Here is a 21,766-nt window from a genome sequence, read left to right as displayed (position 1 = left end):
CACATCTACCGTGCACACTTATGTGAGCACCAATGAGGTGTCACTCGTCTATTGGATGTGATGAAATATAGAAAAATTACATATCCAATGGGTGAGTGACATTCATCGGTGCTCACATAAGTGTGCAGTATATCAAAACTGTATATATATATATATATATATATATATATATATATATATATATATTAGTGTGTGTGTGTGTGTGTATGTAAAATAAGATCTCACAATTCCGAATATATATCTTTTACATGCAACAATATTGAACTGAGATAAAATGGTCTATAATTCAATTGAATTTGGTATGTTATCGTTTAAAACGATCAACATATACAACCAACCTGGTAGGTAAGACCAATTCTAACTTGGCAAGCAACGAATAAAATGCGACTATATATATATATATATATATATATATATATATATATATATATATATATATATATATATATATATATTATTATTATTTTGGGATGTAAATACACACATTGCTGCTCGATATAGGACTTGGCCACGACTTGCAAGTGATGACCTCAAATTAAATTTTATAATAATGTAAAATCGGATAGGGACATATTATTTTATTTTTGCGCTTGAAAAACAAAGATGTCTTTATTTTATTATTATATTACGAACAAATATAGAACGCTAATATCGATTGAATTTGTCCTTTTTTCTATACCTGTTTGTTTCTTACGACTCTAAACATGGTCCGGAAGGTCACGATATATATACATATAAAGGGATTGAGATTTCCTGTTTATTCGAAACATATAATGTTTATTTATAGTTGTTCCTATCTTGGATAGGGAAATGCTGTTTTTTATTTAACTTGCGTGCACGAAATTCAAGGTAGATTCTAGTTGTTACGTACACAGTCGAGGATATGTATCTTGAATTCAATGGATATTGCTGCCGGCTAGCAAGTTGCAGCAAAGCTGCCGAAAAATGAAAATATCAGAAAAACAGAAAAAGCATGGCAACTAAGCAAATAACTTATCTTTGCCTAACACACCCAAGCAACAGTCTCATTTTTCAAATAAAAACTAATAAATAGATGATATTGTTTGATGAAATTGTTTCCAGGACTTGAATAAATTTAAATATCCATTTCTTTAATGTATTTAATCTAGTGTATGCATCCTGGCTTTCAATATGGACAAATTTTTCTACGAATTCGGTACAATCCTACATGACTATAATAAATGTAGAAGAGAGAAAGCTATAACGTGCCTAATTAAAAATGAAAAAAATGAAAAATGAAAATTTACAAAGGAAAGATAAAAAATATCAGTAATAAAATCAATTCTGTTTTCTTGTTATTTGAATTGGCCTAACGAGCTACGTCACCTAACCGTTACCCAATCATCCGAAACCGACCAATCAAGGATTTGATTGTTTACCAAGTCTCGCAGACGGACCCCCGGTGAAACGTACAAAAAGTCGCCTGGGAAACTGGAGGCGGATTCCGGAGAATATACCGGCGGTGGCAATGATGTAATTGAACATGTTGACGAAGCCCAATCTGGGAAGTCTAATGGGCATCTCGGAGAAATGGAGACGCTTTCTTCCTCTTTGGTTGTTAAGGAAACGGCGTCGACGTCATCGTCAAAATCTTGACCATCAGAAATAAAGGGGTGATTTAGAAGCATCTCAGCCGTCCATCTATTGCTTGGATTCTTAACAAAGCATCTCCTAACAAAATCTTTACCCTCCTCCGACAAACTCCCGGGCACTTCCGGCACCCCCTCGCCAATTCCGATTCTAAACAAAAGCCCCGCCACGTCGGAGCACTGCCACGCCGGAGATCCTGTGGCCATCTCCGCCACCACGCATCCAACAGCCCAGATATCCGCAGGAGGGCCCTGTTCCCCGCTGCAGACCATCTCCGGCGACATGTACAGCGGCGTGCCCCTTAATCCACACCCCGAAACACCTCCTGCTTTCTTCGCCAACCCGAAATCCGCAACCTTCACCCCACCGTCAGAGCCCAAGAGAATATTTTGAAGCTTAATATCACAGTGAACGTACCCAAGCTTGTGAATGTAGTGAATCCCTCTAAGCAAAGCCTTCGTGCACCGCCGGACTTCGGATTCCGGAAGCCTCCGATTACTATAATTCTCGAGTTTATCAGCCAAAGTGCCGCCCCAGGCGTACTCCAACAGTACATTATACAACTTTTCGCCATTTTCATATGAAAAACTTTCTCCAAAGCAACGAATCACCTCCGGGCAGTCTTTAAGCTCGTCAAGAATCAATTTCTCCTGCATGAGAGAAGAAGATTGCGAAAACCCGCAAGACTTCACCGCCATTAAATGGAAAACTCCACCACTCTTGCTTCTGGGCACCGCTAAATTTACAATAGCAAAGCAACCATGCCCCAGTTTCTCACCTCGAATCCAATCCATTCTTCAGTAAACGCAAAAGAGTATTTCAAATTGTTTATACATATACTCAAGCTTGAACTTCTGCCTTTGGAGGAGAAGATTGAGATTGGAAATACAGAGCCGAAACTACACGTTCCTGTGTGAAATTGTGAAACTCTGTATATATAGGAAGGTTTTAGGAGTAAGTTGGTGTAAATTCGTAGCTTCAAACGTTAGTGGAAGGCTTGGTTTCTAAAAATATAAAAAAAACCACGTGCGTGGTTAAGAAGGACATATCGCGTAACATTGGTTTCGGAAACGTGGTTGATATTTTGTACAATAATTAATTAGGCTTAATTTAATAATGACCACGCTTTTATGCTGGTGACTTTTTACACTTCAAACCACGGCATTTATCAATCTCCCCCGCACCTCTTTTCAACTTTATTATTAAGTGATGGCTACCCTTGATTAATAATTCAGTATTTAGTTGTTAATTGATAACTTTCAACTGGATTTGGAGAGATTATTAGCTTATAATTATATATATATATATACTTAATTTAATTGAAACGTGAAAGATCTTTTAAATTATGCAATATAATAAAAATTTCTAATATACTCTTTTCAGATATATATGTATATAATTATGGGCGTAATTTAAGAAACTGGTTTTTTTTTTTTAATCTAGACTCTAATATAATTGAATAAAGTATTTTATCAACCTTCCATGAAAGTCGTATAATTTCATCATTATTTTAAATAAGTTGATTATAGATATTTAAGATATAAATATTTATTTAAATATTGAAACAATTTTAGAATTGAACATATATAATTATTGGTGTGTTCTTATTAATTATCAACATAATGGTGGACGGTGATAAGTTATAAGCAATTGTACTATTCTAGTCTAAAGTAAAACAAATGAACGTATCATTCATTTATTTCAAATATAAATGATACATTTTTTACATATCAAATATATAGTCCAATAATTATATTTAGCATCGTTTTTATTGATTTATCAATATGTATTTTCTCATTAAATATGTTTGTTACTTCGATTTTTTTTTAACTATATATATCGAAACACTTATACAGTAAAATATAATTTTTTTGTGAATTTTGTTTTCAATATTTTTTCTAATATGTGTGTAAACACAAATAAACATATATATTGGACTAAGGGAGTATTTATTGACAATTTAGAAAATTTTAAAAGAAATTTCAACCATCCTTTTAACTCAAAACTTCGTGCTAATTCAAACATAAATTTTAATATTACAATTAATACATTCTATCGGCTCGCATTTTCCGTGCAAACAAAATGTTGTGATCGATGAGTATATGAGTTCACATGTTCCCACGTTTTTAATGATTAAGCCACACCTGTATTCAATCCTTTTTTATTAAAAAAAAAAATCAATTTTTAGGTAATAATATAAATATATTAAAGTGTCATTTTTTTTTCCACAAACACTCTAATAAGAACGTCTTAAGACAAAATTTTGTGAGATATATATCTAATACGACTCAAATATTAGTTTCATACTAAAAATATTATTTTTAATTATAAAAATAAATCAGATCAACTCGTATTACGTATATATACATGAAAAATACACTTACTCTTTGTTGTTAACACAATCACAGTGAATATGTAAGGGCTTCTTTCCCACATACAACGACTAAGATTTTTTAATAAGAAGCAAGTAAAGGGCATCAAATTTGAGTCTATTATGGGCCGGTTAAGTGTGTTGTGGACTGGCGTAGAAGTCCATTTCGAAAAATGTTAACTTTGTAATAGGCCCTGTTACTCTGCCTCGTGAATCGGTGAATGAAACTTTATAGCGTAAAGATCCTTTTTACAAATTAGTCCAACTTCAAAAACATTTGGGAAATAATTAGATTGCAAGGTTTAATCTTATTTGAACCCATAGTTTCAACTGAATTTTATTTGATTTATTTTTTTATGACATCTTTCATATTTGAGTTGAATTATTATTATTATTATTATTATTATTATATAGAAATGACAAAAACTTGTGTGAGACGGTCTCACGAGTCATATTTTGTGAGACATATCTCTTATTTGGGTCATCCATTAAAAAATACTACTTTTTATGCTAAGAGTATGAATTTTTATTGTGCATATCGGTAGGGTTGACTCGTCTCACAGACTATGATCCGTGAGACGGTCTCATATGAGACTCTCTCTATAGAAAATAAGTAAGAAAATCAAATTTTCAGCGACGAAAACAGCCACGAGTGGATAAATTAAATTTATTCATCTTAAGCATGCTTGAATCTATTTAAATCTAAATTCTTCACTTGTCAAAACTATCCAAACAATCTAATTAAATTAAATTATTTGAATTGAAACTTTTGGTTGGATGTAAACACGACCTAAAATTTTGAAGTCTATTGACATATTGTACCTATTCAGATAGCTACAAGAAGATAAATATGCAAATTTCCAATCATCATTAATTGCGTTCACTACACGAGTTTGTCGCCTCCACTACTTCATTTTTTTTTCATAATTTTAGTATTATAGACATTTTTAAGAATCCTCGTTATTATTATTTTTTGAATATTTTTATATGCAACGGTCATTTACACAATATTTTTTCATAACATAACAAATAAAAAATGATATTTTTATAATAAAATTTAATAGTTTGAATATTAAAAATAATATTTTTCATGAATCGAATCACACGATTTTTTTTATATTTAAATTATCATTTTAAAATTGATGCAACTCAAATATGACATTCAATTCCTTGAAAATCCGCGTTGGTCAATTACTTTACAACTTAACCAAATGAAGATTTATTTACCAAAGAATTATACTCCCGCACGAAAAAAGAACAAGCTCCGTCAAGCAATTTGACTACTAAAAACTCTTCGTTATTTATATTTATTTTCTATATATATATATATATTGTTGAAAAATATTGTTTTTAATGGAGAATTGGTATAATTTAATCAAATATTTTTAACACGAGATTGAAACACTGTTACGAACAAGTAATGTGGACAGATTAATATGATTAGATAATTAGATGTTTATGTTCACTCTTCACATCTAAGTTTGAAATTTATTATTATTATTATTATTATTATTATTATTATTATTATTATTGCCACCAACTATATAATGGAGAGAGGGTCCATCGATCTAATTTGACTTCAATTATTCCGTCAGCGAAGACTCAATCAATATAAGAGCAGTATATTAATCTTTTCAACATGTCTGAATGTTAAGAAATGTTCTCTAAATCTCATACGTAAATTTAATAATATACATAGTAAGAATTTAAAATCTATACTCGTTAACGTGAAAATTATATCAAAAATTAAACAATAGCCGTCAAATTGGATCAAATTTAGTTAATTCAATATTGGTGATTAGAAATTGATGACATCGAATGCTACAAGTAACTATAATATATTATATAATTGAATCATACGATTTTTGAATAAAATTTAATTGTTTGAGAAGGATGGTTCATCGTAAATATCTCAACTTGGCTCGCCTCTAATTCAATAAAATATAAAGAGATATGTATTTACATTATCTAAATGAGTTGGTCTAATGTGAGACCGTATCACGGATCTTAATCTGTGAGATCGGTCAACTCGACCCATATTTACAACAAAAATTAATACTATTAGCATAAAAAGTAATACTTTTTCATGGATGACCCAAATAAGAGATCTTTCTCACAAATATGACTCGTGAGACCGTCTCACACAAGTTTTTGTCATCTAAAATTTGCAAATTTAACTTCAATCATACATAAAAAAAGAATTTACTCATAATTAAAACTCAAGACATAATTAGAAAATGAGTAATCAACAGTGTGTATATATTATTAATTAAAATTAAACCTATCAAATTGTTGGTAAGTGGGTTGAATCCTTTTTACTAATTTCAAAAATATCTTTTTTATCCACCAAACTCTATATTCCACTACATGTATTCAATTATCACGTGTCACCACTTACTAATATATATATATAAATAATATATATATATATATATATATATATATATATATGTATAAAAAAAAAAGATTCCCTGGAGGCAGAAATTTCTGAGTTGGAGCAGACCAATTGTTCAATGCCGTGCCAACTAGATTTCAACCAACCTAAAGTCGTCTGAATTAACAAAAGTTACAAGTAGGGTAGGCGCTAAGCTTCACTTTTTTTTAACCACTTGCTTTTGGCCTTTAGGAATCTGGCCATTCCTTAAAATTTTTCAAGAGAACACAAATTTGACGCTATTCAATCCCATGTTATAATTTTTTCTAATCACATGTTGTAAATTATTATTATAATAATAGATTCTAACCTGTGAGTAGATAATCTCTCTCTCTGTATATATATATATATACCCGTGCCTTCAAGTAAAAACCCCATGCTTCTACGTTACATTTGCTCGAAAGAAAAAAAAATGGCTTCTTCAGCAGAATGCAACAAGTCATTTTCCTGTGACTACATGCTCCTCAAGCCAGAAGAAGCCGGTGTACTTGAAGTGAGCAAGATATTGTTGTCGAGTAATATCGGGAAAAGGAAATTTGTGGACTGTCCGGAAGGGGTACGGCGGGAGCCATTCGGGCGTAGATGGATCATCTTTGTCTCGACGATGACACAGAAATTTCTGCAGACCGTGTCTAAGCCCATGGCGAGGATTGGCGACGGAGTCGAGTATTGGTTGAACTTGCTTTGGGGGAATGACGGATTCTCTGGGCTACTCATTAATTCTTTTAATGGTAACTAATTAATCAACTCATTTTATTTGAATTTTTTTTTTGTGCGTACGCATCCTTTTTAAACTCAAAGTATCGGGATGCAGAAGTGACATGAAGCAAACGATCGATGCTAGCTTTTCTGTTTGAGTTCATTCAACTTCTTATTAAATATCAGTAATCTCATGTAACACTGATTCAACTCTAAGCAGATCTTTTGTAACATTGTATCAAAGTCAATCATCCTCGTCTATATAGAAAAATTTAAAAAAGGCGTTCAAATTAAGTTGTAGAGTTCAAATTAAAACACAAGTGGATTTAATTATGAAATCCCTGAAAATTAGATCCTTTCCTTGAGAACCGTACGTAGTAGACTTTTCTTGATACATGCACGTTAGGTACTTGTCATGTATTATATTTATTAATTTATACGTATATATTTTGAGATCTACCTTGTCGGTTGCACTCCAGTACTGTTCTGTACTAATTAATGGCTTTACATGTCATATACATATATACATATATATTCCAAATCTCATCTACAACAGTTACTTAATCGTTGTGAATATTGTACTCCTATCTACCTATTTGAAATCACGTTCTTTTTATATTCCCCAATTGCATATATTGCTTTATTAAAAAAAAAAAAGAATAGCACATATTGCTAGTTTTTGAATCACGTGTTGCGTTGCTGTAAAGCATTCAAGAGTCACACACGATGATTGATGCTATATTCTTCTGCATCGGATTTCGACCATTTTATTTTTAAAGGTGAAACAAAATGTAATTGACCGTCATTTTTCTCAAACAGAATAAGATGCATGAATTTAATTTAGACGACGGCCGTTTTACATTATTTATTTTATATGAAAAATTGTATATTCGACATGTTTGGGATTGCAGTAGTGTAACTTTTAAAGTTTGATTTCATCCAATAAATTATTTTGTTTTTGTCTTTTTTAGGCAAAAAAATCATTTCACAATATTGTTCATTTGATATCAATAATCTAATATACGACTCACATAACAATAATAAAAACAACGTTGCCTGCTCAATACGTACAAAACATACCCTCATTATTAACATTGCATTTTTTTCCTTTTTTTAATTTGAATTTATTTGAATTTCGTTATATAAAATAGTTTTGTCCCCGCTGACGGTGTATTATTGATCGCCCGGCTACACATACAATATATCTGGCTTAACTGCGGTCACCTACCAATATTAAATAATACCAGCTATCTACCATCTTCTGGATAGGTTTCGTATGATTTATTTATAAATAAAACAAGCTAAAAATGATGGAAAAAATAATGCAATCCGTATTCTGAGGTCTAATTTTATTTACTCTTGTGCACAGGCAAAGTAGTACAGCCAGACAAAACATCATCCAGGTTCCTGTCTTTTGTTGGACACATCGACAAGCGACTTGAATTAGACTCCAAGATCGAGCATGGAGACGCAAGATACAAATCTGTTCTCTCTGTAATGGCGTCTAAGGCATCTTATGAGAACAACAAATATACTCAGGCCATCGTAGAGAACCATTGGAAGGTACGTACCATTTTGAAGTTTTCCATATAATATTCCCCCCTTTATAACTCTTATATATATATAATTAATGATAGATTGGATCTCTTTTTTGAAATCTTGGTTTTGATTTGGTTTAGATTGAAAAAGATAACGATCTAATTAAATAAATATTTCTTGAGGTAAATAATTTACAATTGTCAAAATTACTATGATAAAAGCTGAATCAATTTTGTGACTTTAATTGATTTAGCCTGATTAACTTTATGCATTATAATTAGTGGACAGTTTCAACAGGATTCAGTGATTGCTTTCACCAATTTTCATGAGTACGATCGTTGAAATTTTGTTTGAAAAGACTTTAAATCTTCAGAAACATATATGGTTTTATTTTATTTTATTGGAAAATTACGGGGATTATATGTAATCCCTTGCTTAAACGAGGAAAGCAAGCTGAGGTTGCAAGTGGATCGAAAGGACATGACAGGTATACAGCTGGAAGATGATTTATTAATTATTATTTTAATCCATATAATTTAATAACTACCGACCACGTTTCTTTATAATTTGATATATACACACACTCTAACTATATTCGTAATCAATCTATCCATAACAATCAACACGAACCAATTCACTTGACATCTTGAAATGATAATATTACTATTATCAATTCACTTGACATCTATCCGTGAGATCGTCTCACACAAATTCTTGCCTAAATAAAAATATTACTATTATCTCACTGAACAAACTAATTTTCAAATGATAATACTACTGACCTCACAAATATAATATAGATAGAAAAATAACCTATTAGTTCTCCAAGTTGTTTGTGTTCTTTATTTGCCTTTTCTAACTTGTCAAAGTTAGATCATAGTCTTGTAATTATGTTTTTCTTGTTTGTTTCAAAACCTATTTTGCCAGATTGGTGACACGATAATTTTTTGCTTCAACGTCGGCATTTTTTTTTATGTCAAATCAGTATTTTTCGATATCGCATAAGTACTATGACGAAATAGGATTCAATACAAAGTTACGTTACTAAGACTTGAGTTTGATAAATTAGATAATGATAATAGAAAATATGAACAATTTTCACTGGTGTAAATTATAAGTTTATCGAGTATTACCTTAAGGAGGTTTTATTGATCAGATCATCACATTTTCTATCAAGTGTTTTATATAAAATATTATGGCTACTGATCGACCAAATAATCAATTCATAAGTCGGTCATAAAATGTAAAATAATTATATGCCGAACTAATTTCGTGTTTTTAAGATGTGCAGATGGAATTCCTGGGATTCAACGACTTCTGGAATGGTAATGATTTTAATTCCTAAACTTTTTTTAAAGTAACGATCAATTATTTCGCGGTTACCTGTAATTAATAGTTTAAAAGTTTTTTTTTTAGTGTAACTGACCTTTAGCCTATCGCAGATTATCAAGAAAAAAGCACCACACAAGCATTTGCACTAGAAGACAAGAATGATATTATCGTCGTTGCTTTCAGAGGAACAGAACCCTTCGACTCAGATGCGTGGTCCACCGACGTCGATCTCTCGTGGTACGAGCTTCCGGCTGCCGGAAAAATCCACGGTGGTTTCATGAAAGCGTTAGGAATGCAGAAATCCCTCGGCTGGCCCAAAGAACAGCCGCCAAACAAGCAGGAGACTGCCTACTATGCCCTCCGGAAACTGCTGAAACAGCGGCTGCAGAACAATGATAAAGCCAAATTCATACTCACAGGCCACAGCTTGGGTGGCGCGTTGGCTGCGTTGTTCCCTGCGATCTTGGCTCTGCATGATGAGTCATTTCTGCTCGGAAGACTGGACGGTGTATACACATTTGGGCAGCCAAGAGTTGGTGACGAAAAGTTCGGAGAATTCATGAAAAGAACTTTAGAAAAATACAACATCAATTACTACAGATTCGTTTACAGTTATGATGTCGTTCCGAGATTGCCTTACGATGATTCAACCCTCTTGTTCAAGCACTTTGGGACATGCATCTACTATAACAGTTTCTATGAAGCTAAGGTAAGATTCTCTACCTATTGAACCGTGTATACTAGTAGTGCATCAAGGGATTTCGTGCGGGGAGCTCAAAAATGGCAAATCATATTTTTGAATATATTTAACACATAAAATAGGATCCTTAAACTCGCGTTTTAATCGATTGATGACGCATCCTATGTTGTATATGCTCGTCTTTCGGGACAATACTTCTCTAGGTTTTGTAACCTAACATTTGTGCTTTAATTACGAGTTGAATAGCCATCCAAGTAAAAGATTTGTATTAAGTTTTTCGATATGAGACGATGCACCACTCTCCTAGCATGTGTGTAAATAATACGTATTTATCTTGTTTCATTTTTTTCACATATTTTTGTGCAGATTGTTCCCGAAGAGCCAGACAAGAACTACTTCTCTTTACTATGGTTAATACCCAAAATGGGAAATGCGTGGTGGGAGCTGATCAGAAGCTTCTCTATTTCATTCACAAGGGGACCCGAGTATGCAGAAGGGGCGCTTCTTCGTATGTTTCGAGTGATCGGGCTTTTCACTGCAGGGGTTCCAGCACATTGTCCTCAGGATTATGTAAATGCAACTAGATTGGGATCATCCCACGTATTTCTTCCAACTGTTCTCTCTGATAATAATCTGAAAATTTTGAAGATTCATTGAATAAGTACAAAAAAATGGACATTTTATTTCATTTTTAGTACTGAATTGTTTCCGACCACCATTGATTCAAGTATCAAGATTTAATGTTCTTTTTTCCTCTTCTGTTATTGTTTGTGTTTTGAAGTTGTAAAGTTGCACCGAAATGGGAAGGAATAAAACTAAATATATTTTGTTGATCTTTGAATTGTATTTATTAACTTTTAAAGGACGATCTCAAGGTTCAATTACTAACCTTTAATCGCTAATTAATGTGTTGGGTTTGGCCCAATATTTTCTCTGGCCCATTAGCCACCCTTATTTGCATATGGGCTGTAGGGCTTCAGCCTCTCTTCCTTTCCTTTTAAATAGAGGGCTGCCTAACGTTTCTTGGATTAATCGGTGAGTGAACAGCCGACTTGAGTGAGGAGCGTAAGCGTGAGTTTTCTGAGAGACAACAGTGCGCTTCATTCTTCTTCGGCGTCATACCAGTGTTCCTTGCTTTGTGCATGAAAGCTTTTCTCTTTCTCTTCTTCCTCTCTATTTCTAAAGTGATATACCAGAGTGGGTGAGATTGGAAATTGTCCTTGGTTCTTTGTGCGAGACAGTGTCGTTCCTACTGTGTGTAGAGTAATCGGGGTTTTGATCGGGAAACCTTTGTGGTCTTCGCCGTGGTTCACTGTGTTCTTGGGAGAGGCCGTATCAGTTTGTCTGAGCCTCGTTCAATTGCATATATCATATATACATGCTGCTGTATTTTTGTTGCTAGTTGGTTGCAGGTTCCTACGGAGCAGGAAGGCACGAACTAGACGATCTATACTCAACAGTGGTATCAGAGCCATTGGTTGCTGCCCGCTGCCCGTTGCCCGCCCTGCACCCCGCTGCCCGCCGTGCGCCTTGCTGCCCCCGCACCGTCGTCTTCGGTTCGTTGAATTTGAAACTCTTACTTAGAGTTTCGCTCTGGTATATTGGCTGGAACCTCTTTTACTGCATTTAGTAGCATAACCGCTTGCCGCGGATTTATGTGCTGGGATTTGCTGCTGGTAGAAACCTAGGATTTAAGTGCTTGTTGGTTACTGTTGTGTTTCCATTTTCGTGGCTAAAATATGTTTCCGCTGTGTTTGTTTTGATTTTGTGTGATTTAAATTTTTCTGTGTGAAAATTTGCTATTTTTGAGATTAACTGTTGTGTTTTTGGAAATGGCTATGACTGGATATAATCTCGAACCTTTTAACGGAAAAACAGATTTTTCAATATGGCAACAGAAAATGAAAGGTATTTTGATACAACAAAAGGTTTTCAAAGCGATCGACCTTTCATATTCTGCTACCGAAACTGCTGAGAAAAAGGCTGAAAATGATGAGTTTGCTTATTCGTCTATAATTTTGAACTTGTCTGACTCTGTGTTAAGAAAAGTTGGTAAACTTAATTCTGCTAAGGAACTTTGGGAAAAATTAGAAGAACTTTATACTGAAACTTCGTTGCCCAGTAAATTGTTTTTGCTTGAGAAATTTTTCCGGTTCAAACTTGATTTAAACAAAGACATTGATGAAAATCTTGATGTGTTTACCAAATTAGTGCAAGACATTAAGCAAACCGGAGATAAACATATTGATGATTACACCCCTATTGTTCTTTTAAATGCTATACCTGATTCTTACAATGATGTTAAATCTGCCATCAAGTATGGTAGAGATAACATAAACTTAGAAACTGTTGTGAATGGTTTGAAAAGCAAAGAGATAGATTTAAAAACCAATAAGGGTGGTAATAATTCTGGTGAGGTTATGTTTGTTAGAGGAAGGTCTCAAAACAGATTTCAAAATCAAAAATCTTCAAACCAATCTTCTTTTAAAAATAAAGGTAAGAGTAAATCAAGATCTAAGTCGAGGCCCAAGAATAGAAAATGCTACAATTGTGGTGAAACTGGTCATTACATTAAAGATTGCTCTAGGCCTAAGCAAAATAAAAACCAAAATTTTAAAAATCAGCATGATGATCATGCTAATATGGCTTCTTGTAGTGAAAACATAGGTGATATTTTTATGGTGACTGAGATATGTGATGTGTCTATTGTGAATTCTGTGCATTCAAATTCTGTGTGTGAAAATGAATGGTTAGTTGATTCTGCATGCACTTTCCATATGTCTCCATTCAAAAATCTGTTTTCTAGTTATAAAGAAGTGAAGCATGGGTCTGTTTCAATGGCAAATCAAAAATTGTGTCAAGTTGCTGGTCTTGGTGATGTCTCTTTGAAATTTGATTCTGGTTATGTGTTAACTTTGAAAAATGTGAGGCATGTTCCTGATTTATGTCATAATTTGATTTCCTGTGCTGCATTGGAAGATGATGATTTACAGGGTAGATGGGGAAATGGGGTTATGAAAATCATGAAAGGGTCTTTGGTGATTTTTAAAGCTGCTAAAAAGAAAAACTTGTATGTTTGCTATGCTGAATCTGAATCTTGTGTACAAAATTCTGTGAATGCTGTCTTAAGTGACAAAACTGATTTGTGGCATAAAAGATTAGGTCACATGAGTTCTAAAGGTCTTGAAATTTTGCACAAAGATGGTTATTTTGGTAGTGACAAATTGTCCTGTATGCCATTTTGTGATTCATGTGTTCTTGGTAAACAGTCTAGAGTGAAGTTTTCCAATTCCCCTGTTCCCAAACAATCTGTTACTTCTGAAATACTTGAGTATTTGCATGCTGATGTTTGGGGTCCTGCGAGTGTGCCCACACAAGGTGGAAATCGGTATTTTCTATCTGTCATTGATGATTTTTCAAGAAAAGTTTGGGTGTTTTTAATGAAAAACAAATCTGATGTTTTTGAAAAGTTTAAAAACTGGAAAACTTTGATTGAAAATCAAACAGGTAAGAAAATTAAAATTCTAAGAACTGATAATGGTCTTGAATTTTGTAATCAATTGTTTGATAATTTGTGTGCTGAATCTGGTATTCAAAGACATAGAACAGTCCCTTATACACCTCAGCAAAATGGTGTCGCTGAGCGTATGAATAGAACTTTACTTGAAAGGGTGAGGTGTATGCTTGCAAGTTCTGGTCTTTCAAAAAAGTTCTGGGGTGAAGCTGTTTGTACTGCTGCTTATTTGATAAATAGGTCTCCTTCTGTGCCTTTGAATGGTAAATGTCCAGAATCTGTGTGGTCTGGTACTCAAATTAATTTATCAAACTTGAAAGTTTTTGGTTGTTCTGCTTTTGTGCATCAAAAAAATGACAAACTTGAACCAAGGTCTGTGAAATGTGTTTTTCTTGGCTATCCTGATGGGGTCAAAGGTTATAGATTGTGGTTAAGGGATCAATCTGGTTTTAAAGTGTTAATCAGTAGGGATGTTGTTTTCAATGAGTTTGAATTCCCCTGTTTATCTGCTCCTTTACCTATTCCTGAACCTGCCACACCTCCAAACAAGGTGGAGTATTTACTTGGTCCAAGTCATGATGCTGAAAATGTGCAGAATGTTCCTGTTGTGAATGATTTATCTGAAAATCTTTCTGAAACTGCTTCTGATAGTCAAGTTGATGCTGATGTGCATGAAGAAATTGCTGAAAATGTGCCTGAAACTGATATTAGTGATTTGAATGATTATCAATTGGCTAGGGATAGATCTAGAAGAGATACTAGGCAGCCACAACGCTTTGATGATTTTCATATGACTTCTCATGCATTTAGTGTGTTTGAGTCGATTGATAACCTTGAACCTAAGTCATATGAAGAGGCTTTAAAATCTGAAAATTCTGTGCAATGGTTAAATGCGATGAATGAAGAAATTAACTCTCTGCATGTTAACAACACTTGGATTCTTGTACCTAGACCTGATAATTGTTCTGTTGTGGACTGTAAGTGGTTATTTAAGGTCAAGAATGAATGTGAATCTGTTAGATTTAAAGCTAGGTTAGTGGCTAAGGGCTTTACTCAAAAAGAAGGGATAGACTATACTGAAATATTTGCTCCTGTTGTGAAATTTACTACTGTGAGAATCATGCTTGCCCTTGTTGCTCAGTTTGATTGGGAGTTGAAACAATTAGATGTTAAAACTGCTTTTTTACATGGTGAACTTGATGAAAAAATTTGTATGAGGCAACCTGATGGTTTTGTTGATTCTAAGTATCCTGATCATGTTTGTTTGTTAAAGAAATCTTTGTATGGATTAAAGCAATCTCCTAGACAATGGAACAAAAAGTTTGATGAATGCATGCTCTCTATGAATTTTACTAGAAGTAATTATGATCATTGCTTGTATTTCAAACAAAATGCTAAAGTTCCTGTTTTCTTGCTTATCTATGTGGATGATATGCTATTGATTAGTTCTTGTGTGAAAACTATTGATCATGTCAAAAATTGCTTAAGTGCTAAATTTGATATGAAATTCTTAGGAGATGCTAAACGTATTCTTGGCATGAACATTTATAGGGATAGAAAACGTTCTGTCATTTTGTTGAATCAGGATACTTATGTTAAGAAAGTTTTGAGTAAATTTTCCATGTTAAATGCAAAACCAGTCAATGTGCCTTTAGCCGGTCATTTTGTTCTAAGTAAAGAGCAATCCCCTAAAACTGATTTTGATGTTAAAAGCATGAAGAATGTGCCATATTCAAATGCTATAGGTTCTGTCATGTATTTAATGGTTAGCACGAGGCCTGATATTGCATATTCTGTGAGTTGTTTGAGTCGGTATATGTCTAATCCTGGTGTTCACCATTGGCAAGCTGTCAAATGGCTTTTGAGATACCTGAATGGTTCTGTGAAGTATGGCTTAAAATTTTCAAAATCTGATGTTGGTGTTAAATTGATTGGATATGTGGATTCTAACTATGCAAATGATAGGGACAACAGAAAATCAACAACTTCTTATGTGTTTACATTGTGTGGTGCTTGTATTAGCTGGAAATCTCAATTACAACACATAGTTGCTCTTTCAACCACTGAATCTGAGTATGTTGCTGTCACTGAAGCTTTAAAAGAAGCTATTTGGTTGAAAGGTCTTATTTCTGAAATTGGTTTTCTTGAAGGTGAAGTTGTAGTATTTTCTGATAGTCAGTCTGGTATACAACTGTGTAAGAATCCTGTTTTTCATGATAGAACTAAACATATTGATGTTAGATTCCACTACATTCGTGATGTGGTTGCTAAAGGCATAGTCTATCTTGAAAAAATTCCTTCTCAATTTAATCCTGCTGACATGGGAACTAAGTGTTTATCAACTGAAAAATTTATATCTTGTCTAAAAATTTTAAATTTTGATACTTCTGACTGATGTGTTCGGTTTATGTTCTTTTAGTGTAGCTTACTTAGTGTTTGCTACATATTGTTACTTGTACTAACTTTGTGTTTTCTGCAAGTGGGGCGATGATGATGGCTGTAGGTGACTCTCCTGACCAGTTGAACCGGTGTTGGGCCAAAAGGTGGAGAAATGTTGGGTTTGGCCCAATATTTTCTCTGGCCCATTAGCCACCCTTATTTGCATATGGGCTGTAGGGCTTCAGCCTCTCTTCCTTTCCTTTTAAATAGAGGGCTGCCTAACGTTTCTTGGATTAATCGGTGAGTGAACAGCCGACTTGAGTGAGGAGCGTAAGCGTGAGTTTTCTGAGAGACAACAGTGCGCTTCATTCTTCTTCGGCGTCATACCAGTGTTCCTTGCTTTGTGCATGAAAGCTTTTCTCTTTCTCTTCTTCCTCTCTATTTCTAAAGTGATATACCAGAGTGGGTGAGATTGGAAATTGTCCTTGGTTCTTTGTGCGAGACAGTGTCGTTCCTACTGTGTGTAGAGTAATCGGGGTTTTGATCGGGAAACCTTTGTGGTCTTCGCCGTGGTTCACTGTGTTCTTGGGAGAGGCCGTATCAGTTTGTCTGAGCCTCGTTCAATTGCATATATCATATATACATGCTGCTGTATTTTTGTTGCTAGTTGGTTGCAGGTTCCTACGGAGCAGGAAGGCACGAACTAGACGATCTATACTCAACATAATGTTTCGGGCCAATTGATTCACGGCGCTGTGTTCCAAAAGGAGTTAATAAAGTTAGCTTAAAACCACTAAAAAATCTTTTTTGTTGTATACTAGAACCTCTTAACTTTAGTGCCAAAATGTTTTATTCCACAATTTAAATTGTTTTAACATTCAACCTAACGAAAATAGACCTGAGAAGCTTGATTTATATTGGGAAAATGTAATAGGGGAAAAACACATTGATGGAAGAAGAATTCCCATAGGCGGCATCTTCATGATTTGAATTTGAAACTCATCATCATTTTACAAGGAAATCCTAGTTTCACGTTTTAATGGACTTCAATGGACATCATCTCTATTCTCTTTAATTGCTCAATACTTTCTAAAAACATTGAAATGAAAGTAAGCCATGCATAATTATATACACATACACTGAACACACAGAAACAATGTTGATCATGCAACGGAGCATGGATATTAGATTTTTTATTCGACAGATCGATAGTCACGAACTGTTCTCACGGGCAATGAGAGAAGGCAAATGCACAAAAATACCGCAGGAACTTCCTAAGCATGGAATTCTTCGGGTTCTATTGTCATGTCTTTCTGACAGCACTGAGTTTCTCATGGCCTCAGCTTTCATTTGAGCTGCTCTTAGCTTGTTCAATATTTTTTCCATGGATACCGATCTCTTCTTCTCAAGTTTCATCTATATAAACAAGTGTACTTATTAAGAAAACACCAAACAATTTAACCTCTTCAAAACTTTAAAGGGCATTAGTATATTTGTCAAAGTCATTACATTTTTAGTTTCAGACGTGATTGTACTGATTTCTCATGTAGCGGCTTGTACACAAAACGATGCGATGATAAATGACAAGACAAACAATAGTTATATCTTCTAATTCTATGACGAATATGTTACTTTACAGGACCATATATATATCTACTGTTGCACAGAAAGCTATTCAAGAATTCAAGGCAGAGGTTCGACATTAGCTGGCATGGATTTCAAAATGGCACGATTTTAGGTCTGATAAATGCTAATTTTTTATGTACGAACCTCCAGTTTCTGAATTGCAGCATCTGCTTTAGCCTGCTGCAACTTCTCCCAAGCACTTATCTTGGCTTCTTCACTTAGCAACCTGTAAAATAGCCATGCCATCTGAGATCTTCTTGAACTCTGTAAATTTGCAATAGAAAGTACAAAATTCCACCTAACTTACTTCACTTGTACATTCTTAAATTCCTCCACATTTCTTTGTCCTTGTTTCTTGGATTGCTGGCCTGTACTGGTGCTTTTATCCACCTGCACATCTCGGATTTCATCTTTATCCGCAGGATTCGTGTTTGGGCCTGAAGAAGAGGGAGTTAAAATGGAATACAAAAACGTTTGTTTGGAAGACGAATTAACACTTCCTTCACAACTCATTTGAGTCGTCATATCCCAACGTGAAACAACCCCATCTTCTTCCTTTGTGCCCTCATCAAGGCCGACTTCTGAAAAATCAAATCCATAATTTAAACATAACAGTTTTCGGGCAAATGATTTTATCACACGAAGAAACTTTATAATGTACCTTGAGAACTAGAAACTGAAGTGTCACCAATAAAATTTGACGGACCAGGAACACTAAAACTTCTAGCAATAGTATTTTCAGAATATAAATGACTGGATTTCACTCCAATCCCAGTATCATGACCTCTAGACATTGAGTATCCAACGAAGTTCTTCACTATCTCACCTCCCAAGGTCGTGGGCGAGTAGTTTGATAAGTGGACAAGTCCTGAAGATCCCAAAGGGCCACTCTTCGACTTTGGCTGCCTCCGTGGCGCCTGATCAGCAGTCACTGCCTTGAAAGACTCATGGCCGGAAACTGGGCTCTTAATCCATCTCTCAGCGTCATCCCATTTGGAAGGTAATGCCCTTCCACTATTAAAGGGTATCAAAGCAGCAGCATAACTAACATGCCTCCTACTACTGCTATTCGGCTTCGCTGCTCGCTCTGAGCTCCAACCTTTGGGAGTTTCTACCATGCTTGTGTCACCATGTTCTGGTGTTCCTGGACTCGTATATGTGCCGGAATTTCTAAACGATCCCGTATTCTTCCTCATGAATTTTAGTTAATGCCGAATTGTAGGCCACATTGCTTTCTTATTCCACCCAAGTTATGTGGCCTGATTAAATCAGAAGTGTTAACAGGGTAAGAGTTCGACGCAAATGCAAGGAAAAACAAAACAAATCGTCTACATGTTCTGTCTCAACGGTTAGCATAATTCTGCAGATACCAGATATACACTTTCTATCAAATTTCAGAATCTAACTTCAAAATTCTTTCACTATCGCACATACATAAAATAAACATGCATTTTCCATGTCAACGAATCGAGTCCGATCATGGGTTTTCGATTTGGCTGTAATAGAGTACAACTCATGTACTTCTAACCAAATTCAATCCCATGGTACTTCGAGTCAGCTTGTGATAATAGTTCCCCTGTCAAATTTCTGAGTTAGTTCGATGAAAATTTCAATTCAACATCATATGTTATTAAGGATTTCCCTCGATTCGACTAATAAGCATCCACAAATTTCCTCTCTCCCACAGAGAAAGATCAAACAGCACAACAAGTTAAGAAAAAAACTTAATGAACTTACCTTTAGACGTGTCAAAGAAAACTCAATACTTGCAGACACGATTCACTCCTAATTCCCCTCAAATTTTGAGAATTGTTTCTTGTTCACATTTAAATAGGATGCTTCAAAATGGTATGAATAGAAATAAAAAATTACACCTATTAGAGTGAAAGCGAATGTTCGGATGTGATGATTGACTGTTGTGTGCGATGGCGTCGATTTGGAGAAATTAATGGCGTAAAAAAGGGGGTGGTGTCGAGGGTGCCTCCTGCATATGCAATCCATGTGACAATACATGGCTTGATATGTGTTCCTCATATGTAAATATACATAATATTATATTACCCGAAAAGGTGTGGAAGATCATATCTTAATTATGTAGGTACTAGTCTGAGGCTGCAAACGAACCGAACATGTTCGCGAGTTTTTCGAGCCGGCTCGATAAATATTCGATTCGTATTCGAACTTATCGAATTTGAGCCGAACGCGAACACGTTCGAACTTTTTTTCGAGCCGAACTCGAGCCCAAATTATTTTGTTTGATAGCTCGCGAATAGTTCGCGAGCCTTAATATTTTATTAATATAATATAATTATATATATATATATATATATATATTTCGAATATTTCGAGCATTTCGAGCTTTCAAACCTTAATATCCGAGCAATAATTCGAATAGTTCACGAATATATTCGAATATTTCGAGCCGAACTCGAACTCGAACTTCATTTCGAGCTGAGCTCGAGCCCAAATATTTGAAATTATCGAACTTCGAATCGAGCTCGAACTCGAATATACCTATTTCGAGCCGAATTCAAGCCTGACTTTTTTACTATTATTCGGCTCGATTCGGTTCGTTTGCACCCCTAGGTACTACTCTCACTTCATTTCAACGGACCACATATACAATTTCAAAAAAAAAAAGTGGATCATATATATGCATTGGCAAATCTTATCCATCCATCCTATTATGAGGACAATGGCCACATGTGTAGGATGAAATAAACCGTCTATTACAGAGTCAATGAAATGCTAACGTAAGGGTGATACTCATACACCACATCAAAAAATATAATTTCAATTTAACTCTATATATTTTGTGAACTCAACATTTCCAAATCGATTTTAGACTCGTTGATTTTAACATTAAGGTGCTATCTTTGTGATAACATGAACTCTACCTTACCATATTGACGGAACAGAAAATTACAGTAAATGATGCGTTACGCATTACGAAAGCGAAGCCTAAAATTAAGCATTGATTGTTTATGAAAAGTAAAAAATATTGCCTGCCGACACTAAGGCAAATGACAAATAAATTATGTCACGTCTCGCTTCACAATTTCCTGAATCGTTTCTCTTTCTTGGCTAAATACAAAGTTTCCTCAAGATATTTTAATTTTTATTAATTTATCAAACATACAATTTTATTACCAAGTTTGCGTCGCCCCTTTCCTAATTGTTGCCAAAGCAAGATCTTTAAATTCTCTAATTTAACCTTCTTAGTCAACATAGCTGACAATAAATTTGTAAACTTTTAAATATTTGTAAATTACATGGAAATAACGGGCATCGTGGATACGCCAAAAAGATATAATAATATAGTTTACGCTTAGTTTGGAATTGAATTTTTTTATATAAAAAATTATAATCTAAATAACCCACCATTTCACTTATTAGTATTTTTATGATATTTCACGACAATTATGAACCTCTCGGCAATTTAATCGAAAGAAACAAGCATAATTCTTTTTTCTTTTTTTGGAATAAGTAAGGGTAAAATTTACATAGGACACGTTTGTACAGTATTTATTTCCTGAATTGTAGCGCCTACGATATTCTGAA

At 34.4% G+C, this 21,766-nt stretch overlaps 3 protein-coding genes across 5 annotated transcripts; 1 reads left to right on the top strand and 2 right to left on the bottom strand.

The window, feature by feature from the left end:
• Window positions 1–1,131: 1,131 nt before the first annotated feature.
• On the bottom strand, window positions 1,132–2,589 carry LOC140837647 (mitogen-activated protein kinase kinase kinase 20). Its single transcript, XM_073203762.1, has one exon. The coding sequence runs from the start codon at window positions 2,403–2,405 to the stop codon at window positions 1,344–1,346; it is 1,062 nt and encodes a 353-aa protein (XP_073059863.1). The 5' UTR covers window positions 2,406–2,589; the 3' UTR covers window positions 1,132–1,343.
• Window positions 2,590–6,786: 4,197 nt separating this feature from the next.
• LOC140838229 (triacylglycerol lipase OBL1) lies at window positions 6,787–11,532 on the top strand. The gene is made up of 5 exons (XM_073204389.1): window positions 6,787–7,147; window positions 8,485–8,678; window positions 9,946–9,979; window positions 10,097–10,695; window positions 11,053–11,532. Exons 1-5 carry the CDS (start codon window positions 6,793–6,795, stop codon window positions 11,341–11,343), a joined length of 1,473 nt encoding a protein of 490 aa, XP_073060490.1. The 5' UTR covers window positions 6,787–6,792; the 3' UTR covers window positions 11,344–11,532.
• A 6,206-nt stretch (window positions 11,533–17,738) lies between these two features.
• Window positions 17,739–20,201, bottom strand: LOC140838230 (uncharacterized). Of its 3 annotated transcripts, none has more exons than XM_073204392.1 (5): window positions 19,943–20,201; window positions 19,032–19,464; window positions 18,513–18,786; window positions 18,350–18,431; window positions 17,739–17,995 (listed from the first exon to the last, which is right to left on the bottom strand). In XM_073204392.1, the coding sequence occupies exons 2-5, from the start codon at window positions 19,399–19,401 to the stop codon at window positions 17,792–17,794; spliced, it is 930 nt and encodes a 309-aa protein (XP_073060493.1). In that variant the 5' UTR covers window positions 19,402–19,464; window positions 19,943–20,201; the 3' UTR covers window positions 17,739–17,791. The 3 variants fall into 3 exon arrangements, with proteins under 3 accessions (XP_073060493.1, XP_073060492.1, XP_073060491.1); XM_073204391.1 differs by having other exon boundaries at window positions 18,867–19,464; window positions 19,939–20,198; XM_073204390.1 differs by having other exon boundaries at window positions 18,867–19,464; window positions 19,943–20,197.
• Window positions 20,202–21,766: the final 1,565 nt, after the last annotated feature.

The sequence above is a fragment of the Primulina eburnea genome, chromosome 8 (assembly GCF_022965805.1).
Source record: "Primulina eburnea isolate SZY01 chromosome 8, ASM2296580v1, whole genome shotgun sequence".
Taxonomy (NCBI): domain Eukaryota; kingdom Viridiplantae; phylum Streptophyta; class Magnoliopsida; order Lamiales; family Gesneriaceae; genus Primulina; species Primulina eburnea.
This window is presented reverse-complemented; position numbering and strand designations above follow the sequence as displayed.